Source organism: Crinia signifera, chromosome 1 (assembly GCF_055691185.1).
Source record: "Crinia signifera chromosome 1, ASM5569118v1, whole genome shotgun sequence".
NCBI lineage: Eukaryota > Metazoa > Chordata > Amphibia > Anura > Myobatrachidae > Crinia > Crinia signifera.
In genome coordinates this window covers 117404691-117425613 of record NC_139217.1, presented here as the reverse complement: position 1 = coordinate 117425613, position 20923 = coordinate 117404691, and the positions used below count along the sequence as shown (strand labels likewise).

The 20923-nt window shown below is 40.5% G+C and overlaps 1 protein-coding gene across 4 annotated transcripts in view; it reads left to right on the top strand.

Moving 5' to 3' along the window:
* PDGFC (platelet derived growth factor C) overlaps positions 1 to 15158 on the top strand; it is a 617067-nt gene extending 601909 nt beyond the window's left edge. For all 4 annotated transcript variants that reach the window (XM_083172335.1, XM_083172307.1, XM_083172325.1 and 1 more), the window contains 2 exons: positions 11847 to 12064; positions 13785 to 15158. In XM_083172335.1, the coding sequence (XP_083028461.1) occupies positions 11847 to 12064; positions 13785 to 13901 (335 nt within the window). In that variant the 3' untranslated portion in view covers positions 13902 to 15158. The remainder of the gene's footprint in view (positions 1 to 11846; positions 12065 to 13784) is intronic.
* The last annotated feature ends 5765 nt before the right edge of the window (positions 15159 to 20923 follow it).

The following is a 20923-nucleotide window of genomic DNA, read 5'->3' as shown; positions in this document are numbered from 1 at the left end:
AATCTGCTGGGGGAGCCAGAGTTTGTAGAATTTACAGAGGAAGTGATTGCTACAGTTACCCAGATGCTACAAAGAGGACAATATTCTGAGGCTGAAGGACAAGTCCAGAATAAATTGATGCCCCAGATAGAACCAGAGGAGAGGTCCAGAATGGGGCTACTGCAATCTGGGCAGACAACTGAGGGGTCTGACACAGAATTATTTGTTACCACAAGAGAAGGGCCTTTGTCAGGGGGGCCCCTAACTGCCCTTGAAGAAATGAGTATGGAGGAGCTGATAGCAGAATGTCAGCTGCGAGGTATACCCATCCGATCCTGCACTTGGGGGGAAATCCTTCAGCAGATCCTTCAAGATCAGGGGGATCCTACAAAAGCATTTACTGATTATCGGGCATGGATCCTCAATTTCGGTGCACAGCGGAGTGTGTGGGAAAAATTGGAGTGTCTGGAGGAGTGCTTTATTGTGGCAGAGGAAGAGGCGATTGATCACGGGCTCCTGGACACCCCAGCATGGCGAGACCAGTGTCGCAGGGTGGCTGATGAAAGGCACTGCCTGCAACAGCTTCTCCCACAGCCTAGGGAAGAAGCTGCTCAGCGTTCTATACAGGGGGAGGTTATCCCCAAAGTGAAGGAAGTGGGGCCTGTGAGCCAGGCACCCCAGGAGGAGCTGCACTACAGCTTCCCTTTTGCTGAGGTGGAAGATGGAGAATTATTATCCTGCTGCCAGGGGATCTATGAGGACTGCGTCCAAGAAGAGATCACCGTGGTTAGAGGAGTATTCGCCAACATCCAGGCCACAAGCATACCAGTCACAGATGACGTCTTGTTTCAGGCTGCCCAGCATATTCAGCTGGGGAAGGAGGTTGTCCAGGAGAAGGAGGTGTGCACAGAAGTGGCTGCAGGTGAGCAACTGGCTTGTAAGGGGATAGTGCTGATACGGCCTGTCCTGCAGCCACCAGCGGAATTGTTCCTGATGGAGGGTCCCTTCTCAGCCCTGGGCATTGAGACCAAATGCTGTAGTGAAATTTGCCATGCCCCTAGTTTGGGTTTGAGGGAGAAAGGATGTGACAGAGTGGCAGAAGTGCCAGGGCCAGAGTCCGTATATTGGCCTGCTGTTGGGCAGCTGTTCCTTGTAGAAGAGGGGGAGGTGGAAAGTGCTCCCTGCCCCATTATGCCAGAGGCAAAGGTTACAATGTTGCAGAGGGGGGGTACCCAGCATCTGAAGAGGAGGAATTGCTAAATCCCTTGTTAGTTCAAATGTATAACTTAGATTGTGATATTGCCCTTGCTGATTCTGCAAACCAGCCGCCTTTTACAAGATGGGTTTGGTATGATGTCACACTGTGGGACTCAGGTGGTGCGCCTCTAGCCCAGATTCTCTGCTCTGAATCACACTGCTCCAGGTTGCCGGAACAACTTGTACAGTGACTAAAGATGTAGGGGAAGGAGTGTGAGGTTAGCAGACTGACAGTAAGACTGTAATTATGATATTTTATTATTTGTAGTGATGAATGTACACTTTAGTCAGTCTGTACCCTCTTGTTCTCTGCAGATGTTTCTATTCCCCATATATGTGTGTGTATTTCCAGATCATATAGTATTAGGCTGTAGAACTCCACAGTAATTAATGTACATTTTAGGCCTCTTGTTCTCTGCAGATGTTTCTATTCCCCATATCTGTGTGTACCATAGTATTAGATGCTGTTACCCAAATATGGTCAGACAGGAAATACCCAGGAAAGGACAGTGTATGATTTCACCAGAATGTTATGTCCAATTACCATACTATTGTTCCTGCTATTTACAGGAGGGTGATAGCTAAGGGACAATCTCCACAGGGGGTAATCAGGACATAACCAAATTACCTTAAATGTATTTACACTCCTTTGTGCCTTTCTGGACTCTAGTAGACTCTTTGGAGCCTGACCCAGCAGGGGGGGCAGCAGCAGTACCTGGGAGGGGGGATAAACCTGACTCTTGAATCCACCAATCGAGATCTAGTGCAAGCCCACTGATGGTATGGGCACGCGAGGGAATTTAGAAGTTTTTAAAATGACTTGCACACAAGCCAGGAGGGAGATTTTTTGGACTGTCCTAGACTAAGAGGTTGTACTCTGTCTAGGTATCGTGTGGACTTATCTGCTACCACTGCTGTGTGGAGGAGTGATAGTTTTGTGCTTTGGAACTGCTGCTACAAGGACTGCCATTTTGGACTGCTACCCGATAACGTTTATATGCTACATTTGCCTCTTGTTCCTGGCTTTGTCTACCTGTGTGTGCTGTGATAAAAATAAACCATATTTTGGTTTCATCTGCTCGGTGTCTGAGTGATTGAACAACCCGTATCTTCACATCTACTATTATTTGATGTGGTGCAGCTGTTCATGAGCCAGGTCACAGAATGTAGCAAGTAAAATAGTGGGTTAGCACTCGGTCTTCAGTTGGAACTCAGGGCTCTTTCTCACCTTGGACTTCAGTGGAGATCTAGGTGTAAATTAACTAAGATGGGAGTTCTATTAAATAGAATCCCATCCAATCAGATGCTACTTTGTATTTATTTAGCATATTCTAGAAGATAATAGATAGAATGTGATTGGTTTCTATGGGCACAATCGCATCTGTCATAGAACTCCCATCTTAGTAAATTTACCTTATGGAGCCTAGGATGTCCATAAGGCTGGTATTAGAATGCTTGGCCTGCAGAGAATGGGGCTGTAGATTTATAGTCCGGCTTAGAGAGGGCCCTATGATGGTAAAAGGTTCAGTCGTCCTCTGTACACATATTGCATACTGAGTTGCATGCATCATTTATATCAGGATGTAATGCCACACCTCAATACATATTAATTAGGGTTGTCCCCAGGCCCATTCTGTAGATGACTTTTCATTTGGCAACACGCGTGTATGGAAGTAAGTTTTAATGGACTGCAGGACTGCCTGGAAATTCATGTCAAGAGGAATAATATGTTAGTATACGCTTGCATAGATGAAAATGCTATACTTATCTTTATGGAAAAATTACCTTAAAGTAACTACAGTTTATATACCGAAATGTATATTTTATATCTATATGTACAATCACAAATACTTGTGTTGCATTTATTAAGGTACAAAATTCTTGTTTTTTTTAACAGTTACAGCTTTGCTAGAATTTCGGCTGGCTATGTAATGGCATTAATGATTTTGGGACACAATATAGTGTCCCTAGTGTGTTAATTTGAAAGTAAATAGCATGGGAAGTAGGAAAAAATAATATAACTCCATAGCAAACGCTTCCAAGCACAAGCGCAAATGGGTGCGGTTCTTAAAAATTGCTGAGTAAAACACCTTTTTTTAAGTTAATGTGTATGATGTCTTTTTGTCTCCTTTCAGTGAAGCATTCTCCACTTCTGATGAGCTCTCCTTCTTTCCTTTGACTCAACTTTCCAGATATTCCTCTGTGTCTTTCATCCTTTCCTGTTATAAGTGCATTCTTTCAATTGTTCGGCTGCACAGCCTGTTATCGTTTTTCACACAGTCACTCCCAGTACATATGGTGAAACGAAGGCATTAACTGATCTGTGCTGTTTTATAGCCACTATGTAATTGGGTGGTGTTCCTACCACTAGGTCTTGTGGGTTCCATCATTTTAAAAAAGTAGACTTTCATTTGACCTGACATATGCTCAGCCCATAAACACAACCACATGCTTCCATTTGGGTGCCAAATAGTGTCGATCTACTAAACGTTATTCCCACTAATTCATTATAGTAGATTTTACTGTGAGAAAACTGAAGATTTACTGGGACAATATAGAGCTGTAACTTATCCCAGCCCCAGAGCTGTGACCGCCATTAGACTTGCCACTTCTATTTTTTAGTAAACTGTTCCAGCTACAGTGTTGTTTCCCAGTATTAACCCCAGTAAAAGTCCAAGAAAAGAAATCAGTTTGACTAAGAAGGGATACTTAAGAGAGAAAGAGCTTTGTATATGTAACACATACTGGGCCAGATGTATCAAGATTCAAAAGGTGATAAAGTGGAGAGTGATAAACAACCAGCCAATATGGAGTAGACCTACTGACCTACTGACTGTCAACCTAGACATCGTCTATCAGCCATCCGAGAGAAATATATGAATCTATTTAAAATAAGTAATATAACTGTATTGCAGGTTTGCCGACATTCAGGCTGCATCAAAAAGTAGGGGGTGGGGCTGGCAAATGTGATGTGAAAGGGGGTGGAGCTGGAGGCAGGGTGCTCATAACAGGAGCCTGTGAGTGGGGGTGTGGCCATTGTGATTGCATCATTGTGGACACGCCCCCCTGCTCTGTAATTACAGTATTACAGGCATTGCACAGCGGGGTGAGGGGGTGGGGGTCACAATGATGCAATTTGTGTCAACCGGTCCCCACTGTCCCCCACCAAGGGGGGTGTTGCGGGAGGCTGGGGTCATTATGGAGGACTTGCCTATCTGGATGTGATCCTGATTTTCAGGAGCCTTCCGGCCATTCCGGGAGATTAGGCAAGTATGTTGTAATGTGCTGTCTTTGTTGTACTATTTATACAAACTTTATTCATAAAAGAAAAGAAGAGAAGAAAACAATAAACATTTAGCTTGACTTAGGTCACAATAATTGGCTAAATGTGTATTAGAAGAACACGTCTCAGCATGTTTAAAGCAGACAAAAAATTTGAATACAGCATACACAAATCTGTGCAGAGTCAAGTACCCTACATTACAGCAATATATGAGCACATTCCTTTTCAGTACCTATTCATTGTACTTGCAGACAAGCTGTCTGCAGGCCAATTTAACAGAATTCAGTCTATTATTTATTAAAACAAAGGGGTACATTTATTAAAGTTTCTGAAAATTAAGAGGGGATGTTACCAATAGAAACCAATCAGATTATGACTAGAATTCTAGGATGCAATGTACCCCACAGTGGTTTAACCGTCGTCAGGGAACAAATTACATACAAACATGTTACAGCTTATCTTCTCATACAAAGACACACCTCCACCAATCCAAAGTGAGGAGTGTCTCACCTGACCCAACACAGTGCACCTGGGGGTTGGTGCTAATCAGCACGTTCACAGGTGTCCACCATAGTCAACAGAGCGGCACACTCCAAACTCACATCAACATAAAATTAAAAACACTATCCTTTATTATTAAAACATTTGCACTGGACCACTTAAATTGAATCTTAATCCTCATATTACCACAATAGTACTAAACATTGTCACATAAATTTTTAAGCATATATGTATATGAGGGGTAGATTTATGAAAGGGCGATCAGGGGAATCTGCGCCATCCCAGTGCGTTATTGCAGGGGATAGCTCTTCCCCTGATATATGACACCCGCCGAGCGGGTGTCTTTCGTGCAGCGGTGCGGGGCAGGAGGCATAGCGCAGCTACGATATTTCGTAGTGCGCGCCTGCCTCCTGCCTAATTTATGAATGGTCAGCATCCCTGAGCGTTCCACCGACTGCAGCTATCGACTTCGACAGCTGCAGATGGCGATGCCCCATTGCCTACAGCAGGGACAGTGCTGTCCCTGCTGCTGGCCCTGAGCTGCGCTGGGATCTCGCGTGAGTAGCGAGATCCCGCGCATGCGCAGTGAGCCAGCAGGGGGAGAAGCAGACAGCGCGTCAGTGTTAACTTACGCGCTGTCTGCTGGAGGGGACATCGCCGGAGAGGGGAAATAGCGCTCCCCTGATTCAGCGGCAAGATCTTAGTAGATCTTGTCAGTGTCCCCTCCTGCTTCGCCTCGCTAATGAGGCGAAGCAGGGAGTGTTATAGCGCTCTTAGCGCCGCTATAATAAATCTACCCCTGAGTCACATAGCTCCATACTAAGTGCAATAAATGTGAAGGACTATAATTCTCTAAATCAATATATCATATCCTATAACACATCGTGCCAACAATGAGTCTCACAAAATTCACTGTAAACCTAATTTCTCAATGAGACCCTTGGGTGCTAGCGCATCCAATTTGAGCATCCATCGAGTCTCCAACCTCAATAGTGCTTTACCCCTATCACCACCCCGCCTAAGTGGTGGTACATGGTCTATCAGTTTACTAGGCAAACTAGACCAATTTTTAATACCATTTCAGAGCTTATAAAAGCAATATTTAACATGAAACAACTCATATCATTCCCTGCCTCAGTGGAGCTTACAATACGTTTTCCCTACCACAGGGACACACAATTACACATGCTAGTGTATTTCATCTAATAGTCCATTTACACTGCAGTACAGTATGTCTTTGAGATGTGAGTAGAGACCACGATATCCAGAGGGAACCTATGCAAACACAGAGTGAGCATGCATGCAGTTACACACAAACACACAAACACACGCATGCGCACATGAGTCAGCAGATTATATCCCACAGAACTCCACCCTCAGTGTAGCAAGCTGGTATAAGCTAGCTGTGTGGTATAAAAATTATAGATTTACAAAAACCCTCAAGTGTTTTGGTCAGGAATCCGTTAAATGTTGGTTTTGGATGTCTTCAAAATGGCTAATAACTGCTAAAACAATGTAATTTAGAACTGGTACTGTTCCTACAGTATTATCAACATCAATAACATTACTTTTTGGTCATTTGCAATGTGAAATGGCACCATAAATCACGAGGGAGATATTTACATGCCATCAAAAATATGCAGGATTTGATTGCTAGATCTGTGATCCATCTCAAAATCTCAATGTGGTCCTTTTGCATTCGATGTATCATAGGTGATCTCATTCATGGCTACGGGCTGCAATAAATATTCATAGCAGCTCATAAGATCTGCAACTCTGATCCGAGCTACATGGGAACAAACCTCTGATTAGTGTCAGTGGAAGATGCACTGTGGCCAATTTTCATCCAATGCCTCGTAGGAGCTATTGGAGCTCAGCGTCGGATGGAAAGTGGCCATATCGCACTAGTGGATGGGAGCCTTTACATACCCAAAATAATATCTCCCACTCACTGTTAATCATAAAGCCCTATTACCACTGAATTCGATCAAGAGCTCAGTCTTTAAGAGAATCTTCATTTGCTCACTGACTGATCACAAATGCATTAACAATCTAGTTAAGTCACTATTACGGTAAACCAAAAATACCCCCTATAAGTGTTGAGTTATACAAGCCAAGATTATTTGACAAGTAGACTCACAAAAAGATATTAAATGGATTCAAATATGACAAATTGCTTATTACGGTAATAAAAATGTTAAAAACACATTTCTAGAATAGAAATCTAAATCCAAAAAGTTTATTGGAATTATAACAGAAATAAAACACAGGGATAGAAAAATGAGTCTAATATAATTTTTATGTTGTCTGCCATCTGGGCAAAGTGTCTTAACAGCCTAGATGGTAGATAAAATGCAGATCACGGTGGAAAAAACAAGGTCCCTGACACCTGGTGTGGTAAAGAGGTCCCATTCATCCACCAAAAGGTGCATGTGATTAAAAAGGGGTGTGTCTCCTCATAAATGGGAATGGCCTTTAGGAAGCCTCGATGACATAATGTGGTTTAGCAAAGGAAGCCTGTGACAACCTCACTCCTGAGGCATGTGAAACTCTTCTATTACTAAGTAGTAATCTCCCTTTTGAGCTATAGACAGTTCAAACATAGCAAACTAACAGAAGTTCTAAATGTTTTTCAAATCTTAGGGCAGACATATTAATCCTGGTGAAGAGATAAAGTGGAGATAAAGTGGAAGGTGACAATTTACTAGCCAATGAACTCCTGTTATTTTTCAAACATACTGTAGCTGATTGGTCGGTGCGTTATCACCTTCTACTTTATCTCCACTTTTTCTCTTCACCAGGCTTAATAAATCTGCCTCCTTGTTCTTTTTTGCCTAAACTTCCTTTGTCTGTGATATCATGGTTAATAGATTTCCTAAATATTAAACCAAGGGCCTTATTCTAGTTCACTCTCTCTGACAAAATCTTTCTTAGATGGACAAAACCATGTGCACTGCAGTGGGGCAGATGTAAAATGTGCAGAGATAATTTGATTCGGGTGAGTTATTTTGTTTCTGTGCAGGGAAAATACTGACTGCTTTATTTTTACACTGCAATATAGATGTCACTTTGAAGTAAAACCCCACCCAAATCTAATTCTTTCTGCACAAGTTATATCTGCCCCACCTGCAGTGCACATGCTTTTGTCCATCTAAGAAGGATTTTGTCAGAAAGAGTGAACTAGAAAAAGGCCCTTTGTTCTGGAACAAAGCAACAAAATGACATTAATTGCAACTCAAATAATGTGCAGACTTAAAACATTATCTGCTTGCGTTTGTGATCGCCTCTGCGTCCATCTCTGAATCAGGCCCCTGAACATGGTAATAATATTTTGGACATATGTATGATACATGGTTATACATCCGTTCTTAATAAGGCTAGTATATATTGTAAGCCGGTGACTAGTTCCACATTAACAGAGCTGTCTTCTCAAATATAGAATTAGAAATATTCTACACTAACTATGGTCCATTCTAGCCAAGGGAATTTCAAGCTATTAGTAACTGTGGTCTGAGCAATAAACAAATGGTTTACTAGTTGATATCAATTTACATAGAATGCGAGATCGGAGATATTATTTTCAGCAATCGGGAACCTTGTCTCCTGGAATACATGTAGACACAGCAACAGTTGCACAGAGAGGAGGTTGCATGATATTAAAGGAGTAACTGTAAAGTTTAATAACAACATAATTTCTGATAGAAATGATAAAATAAAATAGAATAAAATATATAATATAAAATAGAAAACATTTTAATACTGTCCATATAATTCCATGCTTGTTTTTCATGTCATATTGAAAACTTAGGGGTTGATTTATCTCCCTCTCCATCTGAGAATGCAAAAGTGATTTGATACTATCAGTCCAATCCGCAATGCAATAATTGATTACATTGCATTGGTGTACCAATTATCAGATGCAGATACAGAGCTTGCAAAAAGTCTCTTTCTCTCTGATGGTGTTCTGCCTGCATATCGGGGTATTTTTCACGAAAAATAGCCATAGTATGTGCTGCCCCCTTGCTACTGCTGACATCACTGTCGGACACCCCCTTCACCATAGTGACCCCCAACGCTTATACTCACCTGACCAGTGATCAGTGCTCTGGGAGCACTGTAAGACATCAGATCCTCTTCGCTTGCGTGCCCCTTTCCAGCATCTTTCTTCTGCATTGGGGCATGCAGCACCGATCACTGCCGACACAAATAGCTGAAAACACTGGACAGGTCTCTGTATGAAGCTAGAGAAAGCTTTGCAGGAGGCAGGCATATAGCAGTGAGCCCTGTGATTAATCACAGGGCTCACTGCAGCATTTTTTTATTTTTGTTTTATGAGAAATGCAATATGATTACTAAAAATGTGAATTAAACGGTGTGGAGCAGTTTTTCAAGCAAACAGTTCCAAAAGCCCTTTTATATATTAATATGATACAGGTCGAGTCTCCCTTAGCCGTATATTCCAAAAACCGAAATATTCAGAAAACCGTGTTTTTTTCACAATATTTCCTTTTTGTTTTTTCCCCATCCCTCTTACCTCGTCCACGGTGTCCATCGGAATCCTCTTCAGGGGACCAGTCCCAAGGATGCATTTTGCGGGCATGCCAGTCCACCTGCGCACTCGTGCATTGCCCTTGGGAACGGAGATGACACTGAAGACGATTCTAAAGGCCACCATGGGGGTCAGGGGACCATCGGGGCTCTGCCAGGGAACCAAATTCTTGTGGTCCCTAGCATTTTGGATAAGGGATACTCAACCTGTACTAAAATAATGTGAAAAGGGTGTGAAAATACCATTTTCACATTATTTTAGTAATGGAAAAATTACTAATTCTGCCACTTTATTATTTTATGCATTTATTGCATCTGTGTATGGTGAAGGATCCTCTTCTTTGTGCAGACCCAGATATTCAACATTATGCAGCCATTTATGTCCAGTTTATTAATAATTTTTTTTATAAGCAAGGTTGATGCAAACTGAGTATTTTATATAGTATAATATGTTGTATACAGTATTTTACAACACTGGTTTTCCATCTAGTTTGTTGTCTTTCTCACTGGAGACGTTTCTCTCTGGAGCTCTACTCTAATGGTGCCCATGCACGCTGGAAGAATCGCATGCGTTATAGGCTAGATCGCATGGCATGGCATGCGTTTTGCATGCAATGTGCGTGCGATGCAATCCGAAAGCAGTACAAACTTTTTGTACTGTGCGATGCAATGCCCGCAGGAGCATGCATCGCATTGCACGGTGCTATCACACCGTGTATCGGGGCCTTAAGCTGGGATGTTCTTGATAGGATAAGAATCTGGAAGAAGCAAAGTTTTGTAGTTCCTGCTTAGGTTAACTTTATAGGCTTCAATCAGTCTCTTGGCAACCAATTAAGTGTGTATGCAGTGCTGGCTTTGGTATTCAGAAGAACTGCCTAGTGTTTTTCCACTTTTCAGTTACTAGGACCTGGGTAAAGGGCGGTGTAAATGGGTACGTCGGGTCATCCGACCCGGCTCCCGGGGATATACAACCTGCGTACGGGGGGGGGGGGGGACACACAGCCTGCACTGCTGTCTGCTATACTCTGCAGACAGCTGCAGCGGAGGAGGTGAATGGATGTCTGTGTGCGGCATCCATTCACCTCCCAGACAAGGGCTGGGGGGTGCACGGGGCTGGGGGCAGCCCAGCAGGTTACCTTAGTGCTGGGCTTGCCCCCAGTGCAGTGGTATGGCTCCCGGTGTGGCGGCGATCAGCGCTTGGAGATGACGTCATCTCCAAGCGGCGGCGGGGGGGCTGCGTTTTGCATGCAATGTGCGTGCGATGCAATCCGAAAGCAGTACAAACTTTTTGTACTGTGCGATGCAATGCCCGCAGGAGCATGCATCGCATTGCACGGTGCTATCACACCGTGTATCGGGGCCTTAAGCTGTGACGTTCTTGATAGGATAAGAATCTGGAAGAAGCAAAGTTTTGTAGTTCCTGCTTAGGTTAACTTTATAGGCTTCAATCAGTCTCTTGGCAACCAATTAAGTGTGTATGCAGTGCTGGCTTTGGTATTCAGAAGAACTGCCTAGTGTTTTTCCACTTTTCAGTTACTAGGACCTGGGTAAAGGGCGGTGTAAATGGGTACGTCGGGTCATCCGACCCGGCTCCCGGGGATATACAACCTGCGTACGGGGGGGGGGGGGGGGGACACACAGCCTGCACTGCTGTCTGCTATACTCTGCAGACAGCTGCAGCGGAGGAGGTGAATGGATGTCTGTGTGCGGCATCCATTCACCTCCCAGACAAGGGCTGGGGGGTGCACGGGGCTGGGGGCAGCCCAGCAGGTTACCTTAGTGCTGGGCTTGCCCCCAGTGCAGTGGTATGGCTCCCGGTGGCGGCGATCAGCGCTTGGAGATGACGTCATCTCCAAGCGGCGGCAGGGGGGCTGCGGGCAGTGTAAAAGGGAGCAAGCGCCAGGTCGCCCCCCGCTTGAAGCAGGGATCAAAAACCCGGGTGCAAACTTCTGTTTGCTTAACATATTAAGCTAGGGAATTTGTTTGTTTTCCTAATGAAGACACCGCAATAAAGAGTGGTGAACTTTTTAAAATGGAGATACACTTTTTACAAGTTTTTTATTGTACACCCTGGCCATACAGCATGTAGAAAAAATCCATACAAATAGAAATGGCAGAACTGATCAAATGTAATTTGTACGTTGAAGCATTGGTCTCCAGGAACCACTGTGTTTAGACATTTTTATCCTGAGTGTGGCTTGGTCTGTATTGGATCTTGCAATAATGTGACATCTTATTGGGCAATGTAACTTGTGTACATTATATTTTACATTACCAGGTGTTGATCTGAGTTTGCTAAGAGAAGAAGTGAGATTGTACAGCTGCACACCACGTAACTTCTCAGTGTCTTTACGGGAAGAGCTGAAAAGGACCGATGCTATATTTTGGCCCAGTTGTCTCCTGGTGAAGCGATGTGGAGGGAACTGTGCCTGCTGTAGTTACAACTGCAATCAATGCCAATGTACCCCGACTAAGGTCACCAAGAAATACCATGAGGTATCTCATTTATATTCTGTGATTACATTATGAAACCATAGGTAGTGGTTATGATTGTTTATGTGTTTATTTGTCAAGCTTTGCTATTTCATGAAAGGAAGCACCACATTCAATTATTTATTTAAGCAGAACTAGTTTTAACTCATCAGTTTCTTGCCGTTGAGAAGATTTGTTACTTTCCATTTCAACGGAGTCTTACGTTAAATGGATTACATTACATTTAATTAAGATAGCTATCAATCCTCTTATCTGCTAACAAGTAGTAATAATTTGTCTGGATCCATTTCAATTACTGCTATAAACGAATCCCCATAGTGTACTCTTCTTGCATCAGTGCTTGGAGAGCTCTTTGGTAGCTTAGAGAACCAATGTTATGTATTAATGGAAGTCAGTGTCATTGGTATTTAGCCAGTTTTAACATCTATCCATCAAATTGTTTGCCTTTTAGTTAGTACATTAAGGTCAAATATCTTGGTGCACGGATAATTCTGCAATGATATTTAGTGTCCCAGGAATGTAAACCACCAGTAATTTGTGTCGGAAAAAGCCATTTTTGGAAACTCAACAATAAAGTGGACAGCACTGTTAATTTATTGAATTGTATTTTAGATTGCTCTAAAAATAAGTTAGTGTACTGTATATTTGATATTAACCACATAGCATTCCAACTATCCTGTCACCTGATATTGATGAAACTTACCAATTAGCCCTAGTTGCCACATAAAGCCCCATGAATAATACCTGTGTGGTGGCAAGTCATCGTAAAATATAAAAATATTGGTATAATCTGTGGTTTCTTAACCATGATTTTTACATGATTATATCCTTATCATAACACTCATGAGAGGGTGTTTTTCGGACATGCAAAAGAAAATACTGTATATGTAAAAATAAGTATTTTATTCAGTAATACTTTTTTTGTTATGTTACATTTTTTCTGTAACATTCTATCTTTGTGTTCTTAAATAATATTTAAAAAAATTACATTTATTCAAATTATTGTTTTATTTGTTTCAATTGCATTATATAGTGATTTCAGGTTTTGATACATTTTGGGCATTATAGTGAGTTTGTGTGACTAATCCTTTACCATCTACTATGTACTATGTACCATGTATGCCCAGTTGGCTATTTTCATCTTAAGAGATGTAAATGCCCCCATCTGGATTTATAATGAGCAGATTTTCAAATTACTGTCATTAACTATTCTGCCATGAAGCAAATGATTTTGAAGATACAATAGACCTGATTCTGACATTCCTTCTGTATTTTTTCTTTCGACATTTGGAATCAGTGAAATCAATGTAGAATTCGATAAAATCAATGTCTGAAGACTTGAGTAGAGTATGGAAGATATTATAAATCTTGTTTCAACTTGTAACTTTAGGTGAGTACTGGTACCTTATTTTTTCTAAGTACCAGTACTTTTTCCCCTAGCCTTGAAAGCACGGTTATACTATATTATTATAGTTCTTAAAAAACCTACACATAAATAAAGATGTCAAAAAAGCAGCTTTTAGATGACCTGCACCATATTAAAAGTTTTGAAAAACAGATAAACATTTGTTAAAATTTATAAAATGAAATGTTTCATAAAGATTTAAAGTTGAAAAATATCAATGTTTTTGAAATCTATGATTAACGTAATGTGTGGTTTGTATATCTTTTTGCCAAATCTGACTGCTTGACAATTTTAACGTTGCATCTTTTTTAAATGCAGGTTCTACAACTCAAGCAAAGGATTGGTTCAAAATCACTTCAAAAATCTTTGACAGATGTGGCTCTGGAGCATCATGAAGAATGTGCTTGTCTATGCAAGGGTAACAACGAAGGATAACGGAATGACTAAATGCAAACATAATAAAGCACATACAATACATTGCTGTTTCTCCCGAGGAATTGCTTATTTTTACACTGTAAACGTGGAAGTCCATTGACGGCTGCCAGTCTTGCAGATGTACAGCTACAGTAGGTGATGTCATGATGATGATGAAAGATGGTGGAAAAATCTTCCTATAATATTTGGTCGGTGCAAGGTCCAGACGCCACATCATCAAAAGGGTATTAGTCAGTGTGCCCTGATTACCCTCTAATGTTACTGTGCACAGATGAAGCCCTACATTAGGACAGGACAGTCATCATTTTATATAAAAATGTCTACTGGACGGATTGTGTTATAAATAGACCTGCTATAAGACTGACCACAGCACTACGTAACATCATTGCGGAGCGATGTTCTAAACTCATGGTCTGCTTTGAATTCCCAATAAAAATTGTGTGTAGGATTTGTAAGCATCTTGTATGCTCTTGTGGTGGGAGCAGTTACACCCAGTTTTTGTAAGTATGACTAAGAAAGTGAGGTTTTCCTTATAAAGTCTCATAACATATTTGTTATTTGACCTTTCATTTGTTCCTATGATGTGCTTGGACCAATGTGTTTATTAATCACAACCGATGTAGACAGCTGCCTTAAACCAGCTAAAGGCTTGCGTTGTATTTTATTTTTCATGGTGTTACTTTTGTACATTTTATATTCTTTTGCAATATATCGATTTGCTTTTCTAATTGTGTTAATTTTAACTCTTTTTACATAGGGTATTTAATGTACTGAGTTTTTAATGCTTAGAAGAACTTTTTATGTAAGTCCTTATTATTGTTGTATTGTTTTCTATCTTGTTTTGTAATGCCCAGTGAATTATGGTAGAGTTGCCAGTGGTGGTTATTTGTATATGGTGCTAAACAGTGAAGTACAGGAACCTGGGTTTAAAATTTGAAGAGTAAATTGCAGATGGAAGAAAATACTGGTAATGAAATTATTCTGTTAACTTAATATGGTATGTTCGAAAAAGAATGAGACAGAATGTCATAAAACATCAATATGCCTCTATTTCGGTTTGTAATAACTCTCAACTGTCTCTTAACATTAGATAATACTACTTTTATTTACCAAGGGAAATATGCAGCTGTCACTGTTCAGTTAACGACCGTAAACAGATTTCATAATTTCTGTGAAACATTCTCTTTAATAAACATAGAGTGAAATCGAACCTTAATTTTGCTTATGATTTGCTCTCATAAATGTATTTTAAACAAACATTATTATTAGGCTTCAATATTTACATCTCTGCTGGAAAAATTGTGTACATCAGACCAATCCTCTACTATTTTAAGAACAATTAAATGTATTCTGTAAGAAAGTATTTTATCAACATATTATGAATCAGATTTAATATTTAAATTTGCTGTAAAAAGTTTTTGGGTACTTGTTTAGTTTCACGGTGCCCGATATATCGGATGCAATATCGCCCAATATATCGGAAGTGATATTGACCGATATATCGATGCAATCCGATGCAATTTTTTTACCTGTTCATAACCCCACTATCCGCTACACATGGAGTCGACTTTATATAGTTTGGCGAGCGCAGCAAGCCACCGAGCCCGAAGCGTGGTGAGGGGACGCAGATTACTGCGTTCGACCCACTATATAAAATCAACTCCATGCATAGTGGATAGTAGGGTTATGAACAGGTAAAAAATCGCATTGGATTACATTGATATATCGGCTGATATTGCATCCGATATATCGGCCAATATCGCATCCGATATATCAGGTACTGTGAAACTAAACAAGTACCAGTTGTTTTTTTCAATTGTCCAAAGAGTAATTTATAGGAATTTATTACAAGACTTTTAGAATTTAGTTTCTGAACTATATCCATTTAAGAATATGCAATGTATTGCTCAGTCATACAGTATACACAAGTTTTCTGTGTGATAAAATAACAAATGTTTAGTATATTGTTAAGGAGGGCGAAGCACAAAAACAAAGACATACAGAATAGTCAGGTGCTACTGTAGTAATGAATAAACCCCACAGTCTGAGTAAATACTAAAGTCAAATACAGTTGTTGGAGTATACTGATTTTGCTTAATAATCACTAAATATAAAAAAAAAAAAAAAAAGACTCAACTCGTGTATGAAATTAGAAGTAGGCTCACAAATATTTACTGAAATAATAAAAAAAAAGACATAACATGAAAATGCACAAATGTTAAAACAGCAATATTGCAGACTGTGGCCGATATTCAATTATTGCCGAAAAATATTAGGCGCAGAACCCAGAAATTTATCTAAATTTTCCTAATTTTTTCTGTTTGGGCTATCCATTTTGGACGCCTGAAAAAATGAACCCATTTTTGTCCGAAGACACACAATTTCAGTGAAACCAGTGTGTTTTCACTAGAAAAAGCAGGTGAAACAAAATCCCCAATTCGGGGTAATTGAATACCGGCCTGTATATCCCTATAAACTGATATACCAAAAACGGAGCTCAAAACTAACATAACTAGCGGATGGGTTTGTTATCTTTTAATCAGATATCTCTCTAGCTACAGTAGTCCAATCAAACATTTTTTAAACCAAAATAGATTTTTAAAATATTATATAGAACTGGTGTCAAAAATCCATATTACAATAAGTAGCTCATAGTAAACAGTATCAAGTTTCTCAATAAACATTCACAAGTTTAGAGTGCTATATGTAAACAATCAGATAATAAATAATGTGTACATATACTGAAGTGTCACACAATTTCTAATAAGTGTATTGAAATAACCCAGTGAAACACAGAGGCACAGTGACAAACTTAATTGCAAACATATAATAGTAATGATTACAACACTTGTCCTATAACAAGGATGGAGCAGATGCTTTATTGAATTTAGGAACAATGGCCCTTATTCTGGTTGGTGCGGATATGTCCGCGTGCGTTCGTTCCGCCGATGTTTTGTGTTTGCGCATGTGCAGAGGCATATCTGCGCATGTGCGAAAGGGACATCCGTCCAAATTCCGCATGAATTGTTTACACTACGATCAGGGGGAGGAGAGGGGCGTGAAGGGCTGTTTGGCCTCATTAACATATGCATACGCCCCGCGTTTCATGGGCGTTCCCATGAAAACGCTGGGCGTACGTATGGTAATGCGGCCGTGACGCACGTGTAGGGGGGGACATATGACATTGCCGGATGTCAGCTGCCCGCCCAGATCCCTGCTTTTGCACAGAGAAATGCCCGAGTGGTCTGAGCTCGCGGGAGCTGCCTGACCACTCGGTCCTGCATTCGATGGTATGCGACCATCGAATGATGGGGGAGGTTCCCAAAGATGGAGGAGGTGTATACATGAGAAATCCACTCGTGCTCTGTGCGGTCAGCGGCTTACCGCATTCGGACGGAGTGAGCGATCAGTACGGAAGGCGGGGTTTAGGACACACGGTCCTGGCCGCATATTCGGCTCCGGCCGCACAGACCAGAATAAGGCCCAATGTCCCAGACCAGAAATGTGGAGATATTTAAAAACAGCAATACAAAGATATCATTAGGAAAATGTCAAAACTCAACAACATATTGCTCACGTAGGACATAGAAAGGCTTTATTCTTGGCTGTTGTAATATTGGAAAATAGAAAGCGAACCATTCTGTAACATCTGTAGCATAAAAGTAAATAAGAAACAAATCTTCACAATTTATGTAGACTTCCAGGGTAGGGATAAACAGGGCTGTTGAGTTTCACTTTCTGACTTTATTGCATGCATATTTAGTAGGCATTTGGAATTCTGCAGAAAGATGAAAATCTGATCCACATAAAAAAGCTGTTGCAGATGGTAAAGCTCATTGAGAAATGTGTACAAAACGCATATGTATCTGCTGCGCCTGATGTAATTACATTTAAAAGAATCATACACTCTGCACCCACCTATTTACGACAAACATTATTTCAATTAATTAATTCAATTAAGGGTATGTTTGCTTCAAAATATTGCAATAGTTTGTCTTGTGAGATTTTATATTATATACTGTAGAGAGATGTTCTCAAATCTCAATGTTTTGGTTATAAATCAATGTGTTTTGGCTTTGAATTTAGTTTTTTTAATCCGGAATCCGGATTTCTTTAAAAATTTATAAAAATTCATAAAACAGCTAAAATCATGTAACTTGGACATGTACTATTAATAACATTAACATGAATTTCCAGTTATTTCCAGTCAATTTTTCCCAGTGACACTTTACATTTGTTCTAAAACCTGAGATTTTACTTTTTAAAAGCAAGATTCAAACTTCAGGGAGGATCAGACTCCGGACCCTGTAGGTAATTCTGACCGGATTGCACTGCCATGAATGTGCAGAGGCCGGCGTTCAGGTAGACGCCACCCCACTTGAGTGAAAACCCACCTTGCGAATTAATGTGATCGCTGTGCATATTTTATTTATTATTAACAGTTATTTGTATAGCGCACACATATCCTGCAGCAATTTACAGATAATATATTGAACATTCACATCAGTCCCTGCAAGCAAGTATTGGGAGTATATAGAAACTCTGCATAGTTGGGTCTTGGTGGGAATAGAACTCATGACCTCAGTGCTGTGAGGCAGTAATGCTAACCATTACACTATGCATGATGACTTATTCTATACCATTCATAAGCTACTCATCATCGGATGATTTTACAGTGGGCACCACTCTTTGCAGAATAGCCAGAGACCTACTCTATGGTTGCGATAAAGACAGACATATCGGGCATGTTGCTGATGTCACATACCCTCCCCTAAAATGCTTGGGCATGGCTGTTTTTCCTTGACACTCCCACTGTTCTGTCATGCTGAGCATTTTTCTTGGCACTCGTGTGAAGCGGGTTACCACCCCAACATGCCTATTTCCTGTCAGTCACATTGCGAACAGCCAGCAATCAAAGAAAGTAGCAGGCTTTCATCACAGGATGGCCCTGTCCATGCATACTATAGACTGTACCCATACTCAGTCTACCGATATTCGGCCGCCGTGCAAATTCGCAGCCATGCAATCAGGTCTGAATTGGGCCCCTCTATTCATTAATATCCCCAAAATTGATCTCTTCCTGGACTCTGTTCTACTTGGATGCCCAAAAGAGGTGTGAGGTATGGAAGGTCATCAGTAGCTGAGAATGGTTTAAATGTCTATATGTATAGCTGAGCTTCTCCAGCGTTGTCTTTTTCAGGTGGTCTAGTTACATGCAGTTTTGGTGTAGACATCTGAAGAGTAGCATTCCGTTCTTCAGTCTTCTGTTCCAATCTCCAATCCTCTAATCCTTACTCTCTCATACAGTACTTCCCTAATGCCCTTTCCCTGCATCCTAACCTTCCTGGCAGTGCCTAACCTCAACTAGGGCATACTGAGAATGTCAGCATTAGACTGGTGACATTTAAGATGTTAACATGATGCTGACAAGGTTCCTGTTGGCATATTGGCCAATATTGACCATTTGATATGATTAATTGGGCATAGCTAAACATTTTATATAAACATTAATCTTGTGTAAACATAAATAATCCAGAGTGCTGTTCTTTGTTTGATTCTGACCTCATTTATGATATTCGCTTAACACACATTGTCGGAATACTCAGTTCATCTTTATGGACTGCCCAGTGCCAGCACAAAATAAAAATGTGCCAAATTTTATTGGGGTGGGAAAACAATTTGTAGATGTATAATATACAAAAATGCTTACAGTATTTCAAAGCATTGTAGTACTTTAAACAAAATGGAATTTAATAAAACACTTCTAATTTTGTCCTAAAATTATGCTCAGTATAGCCTGATTTGTGCTTTACATTAACAAATATTGTAACGCAATGAAGCAAATAACATCATCACAGCCATCTCCGCTGTGCAGTTCCCTGGTTAGTGTCCTCAGATGACAGGCCTATGATGATACAAATCATGTCATTGTTGCCTTGATAACTTATCAAGATAGTGAACCTGGACCCAGCAGTTTGTCCTGCTCTCTCAGCAGACTCTTGGACACTAGAAGAGGGGGCATGTAGGAAGCAATGAAACATTGGGATGTGCCAATTTCTGTTTGTGTTTTATTTTGTTTGGGAAAAGTCAGCTTCGAAAAACATGCTTATAGATGCTTATTATTATAGATGAAGTACAAATGTTTCTGTTGGGTTGTAATGACAGTGCACTCTTCCACAAGGCTCAAATGTATATAAAATGTGCAGCCTGTTGCCCCCTTGCCAGAATATTCTTATTATTGTATGGGTCAGCTAAATTGGTGCATCAGTGTAATTACTGCATTGTATATATTCTACCCGGTTTCTTTCACCATGCACACATTTCCTCTCCACAAATACACTGGCCTCTTGCTTACATTATTTGGTATTTTGTGACAGCTCCAAAAGGATATTTTGCACATTGTACATGTGGCCCAGACTACAGTATGTACTGTACATAGGGTTTGTGATTTTATATATTTTTAGGAAGGTCAGAAAAATTGTCAAAATGCGTTTTGGTGTAGTTTCTTGCTTGCGGCTAAAGAAATAAAAGCCTACATTGAGCAAAATAATGATACCTTAAATACATCTGTATTGTCCAGTCCTTTATAGATGTGTTAATAAGATATTGTATGAACTGAGTCCTTCAGTACCGTGAACTTATACAGGAAAGCTGGTAGTGTCCAATGGCAACCAGTCAGATAACTTTTAATAAATGTACAAGGTAGAAATGATCTAGAATGGGCAGTGGGCAATACCAACACTTTCTTTTTTTGAAGGTTTGATGCATCTTACCCTACTGTATGTCTTCCAGATTCAGGTCAGGACAGTTGTTATGCAAACTATACAGTAGGTAGTTACAGTATAGCGTGTATGACCATTGTGTCTGTTACTCTATTTTCCTGTATCAGTTATGCAATTTATTATGAGGAAAATTAGCTGATAAATGCCTAAGCAATTGGTTATTGACATATTAAGTATACTTCATTTCTGACCATTATGCACAGTTATTAGTGCAGTTATTGAAATGATGTTACATCAACT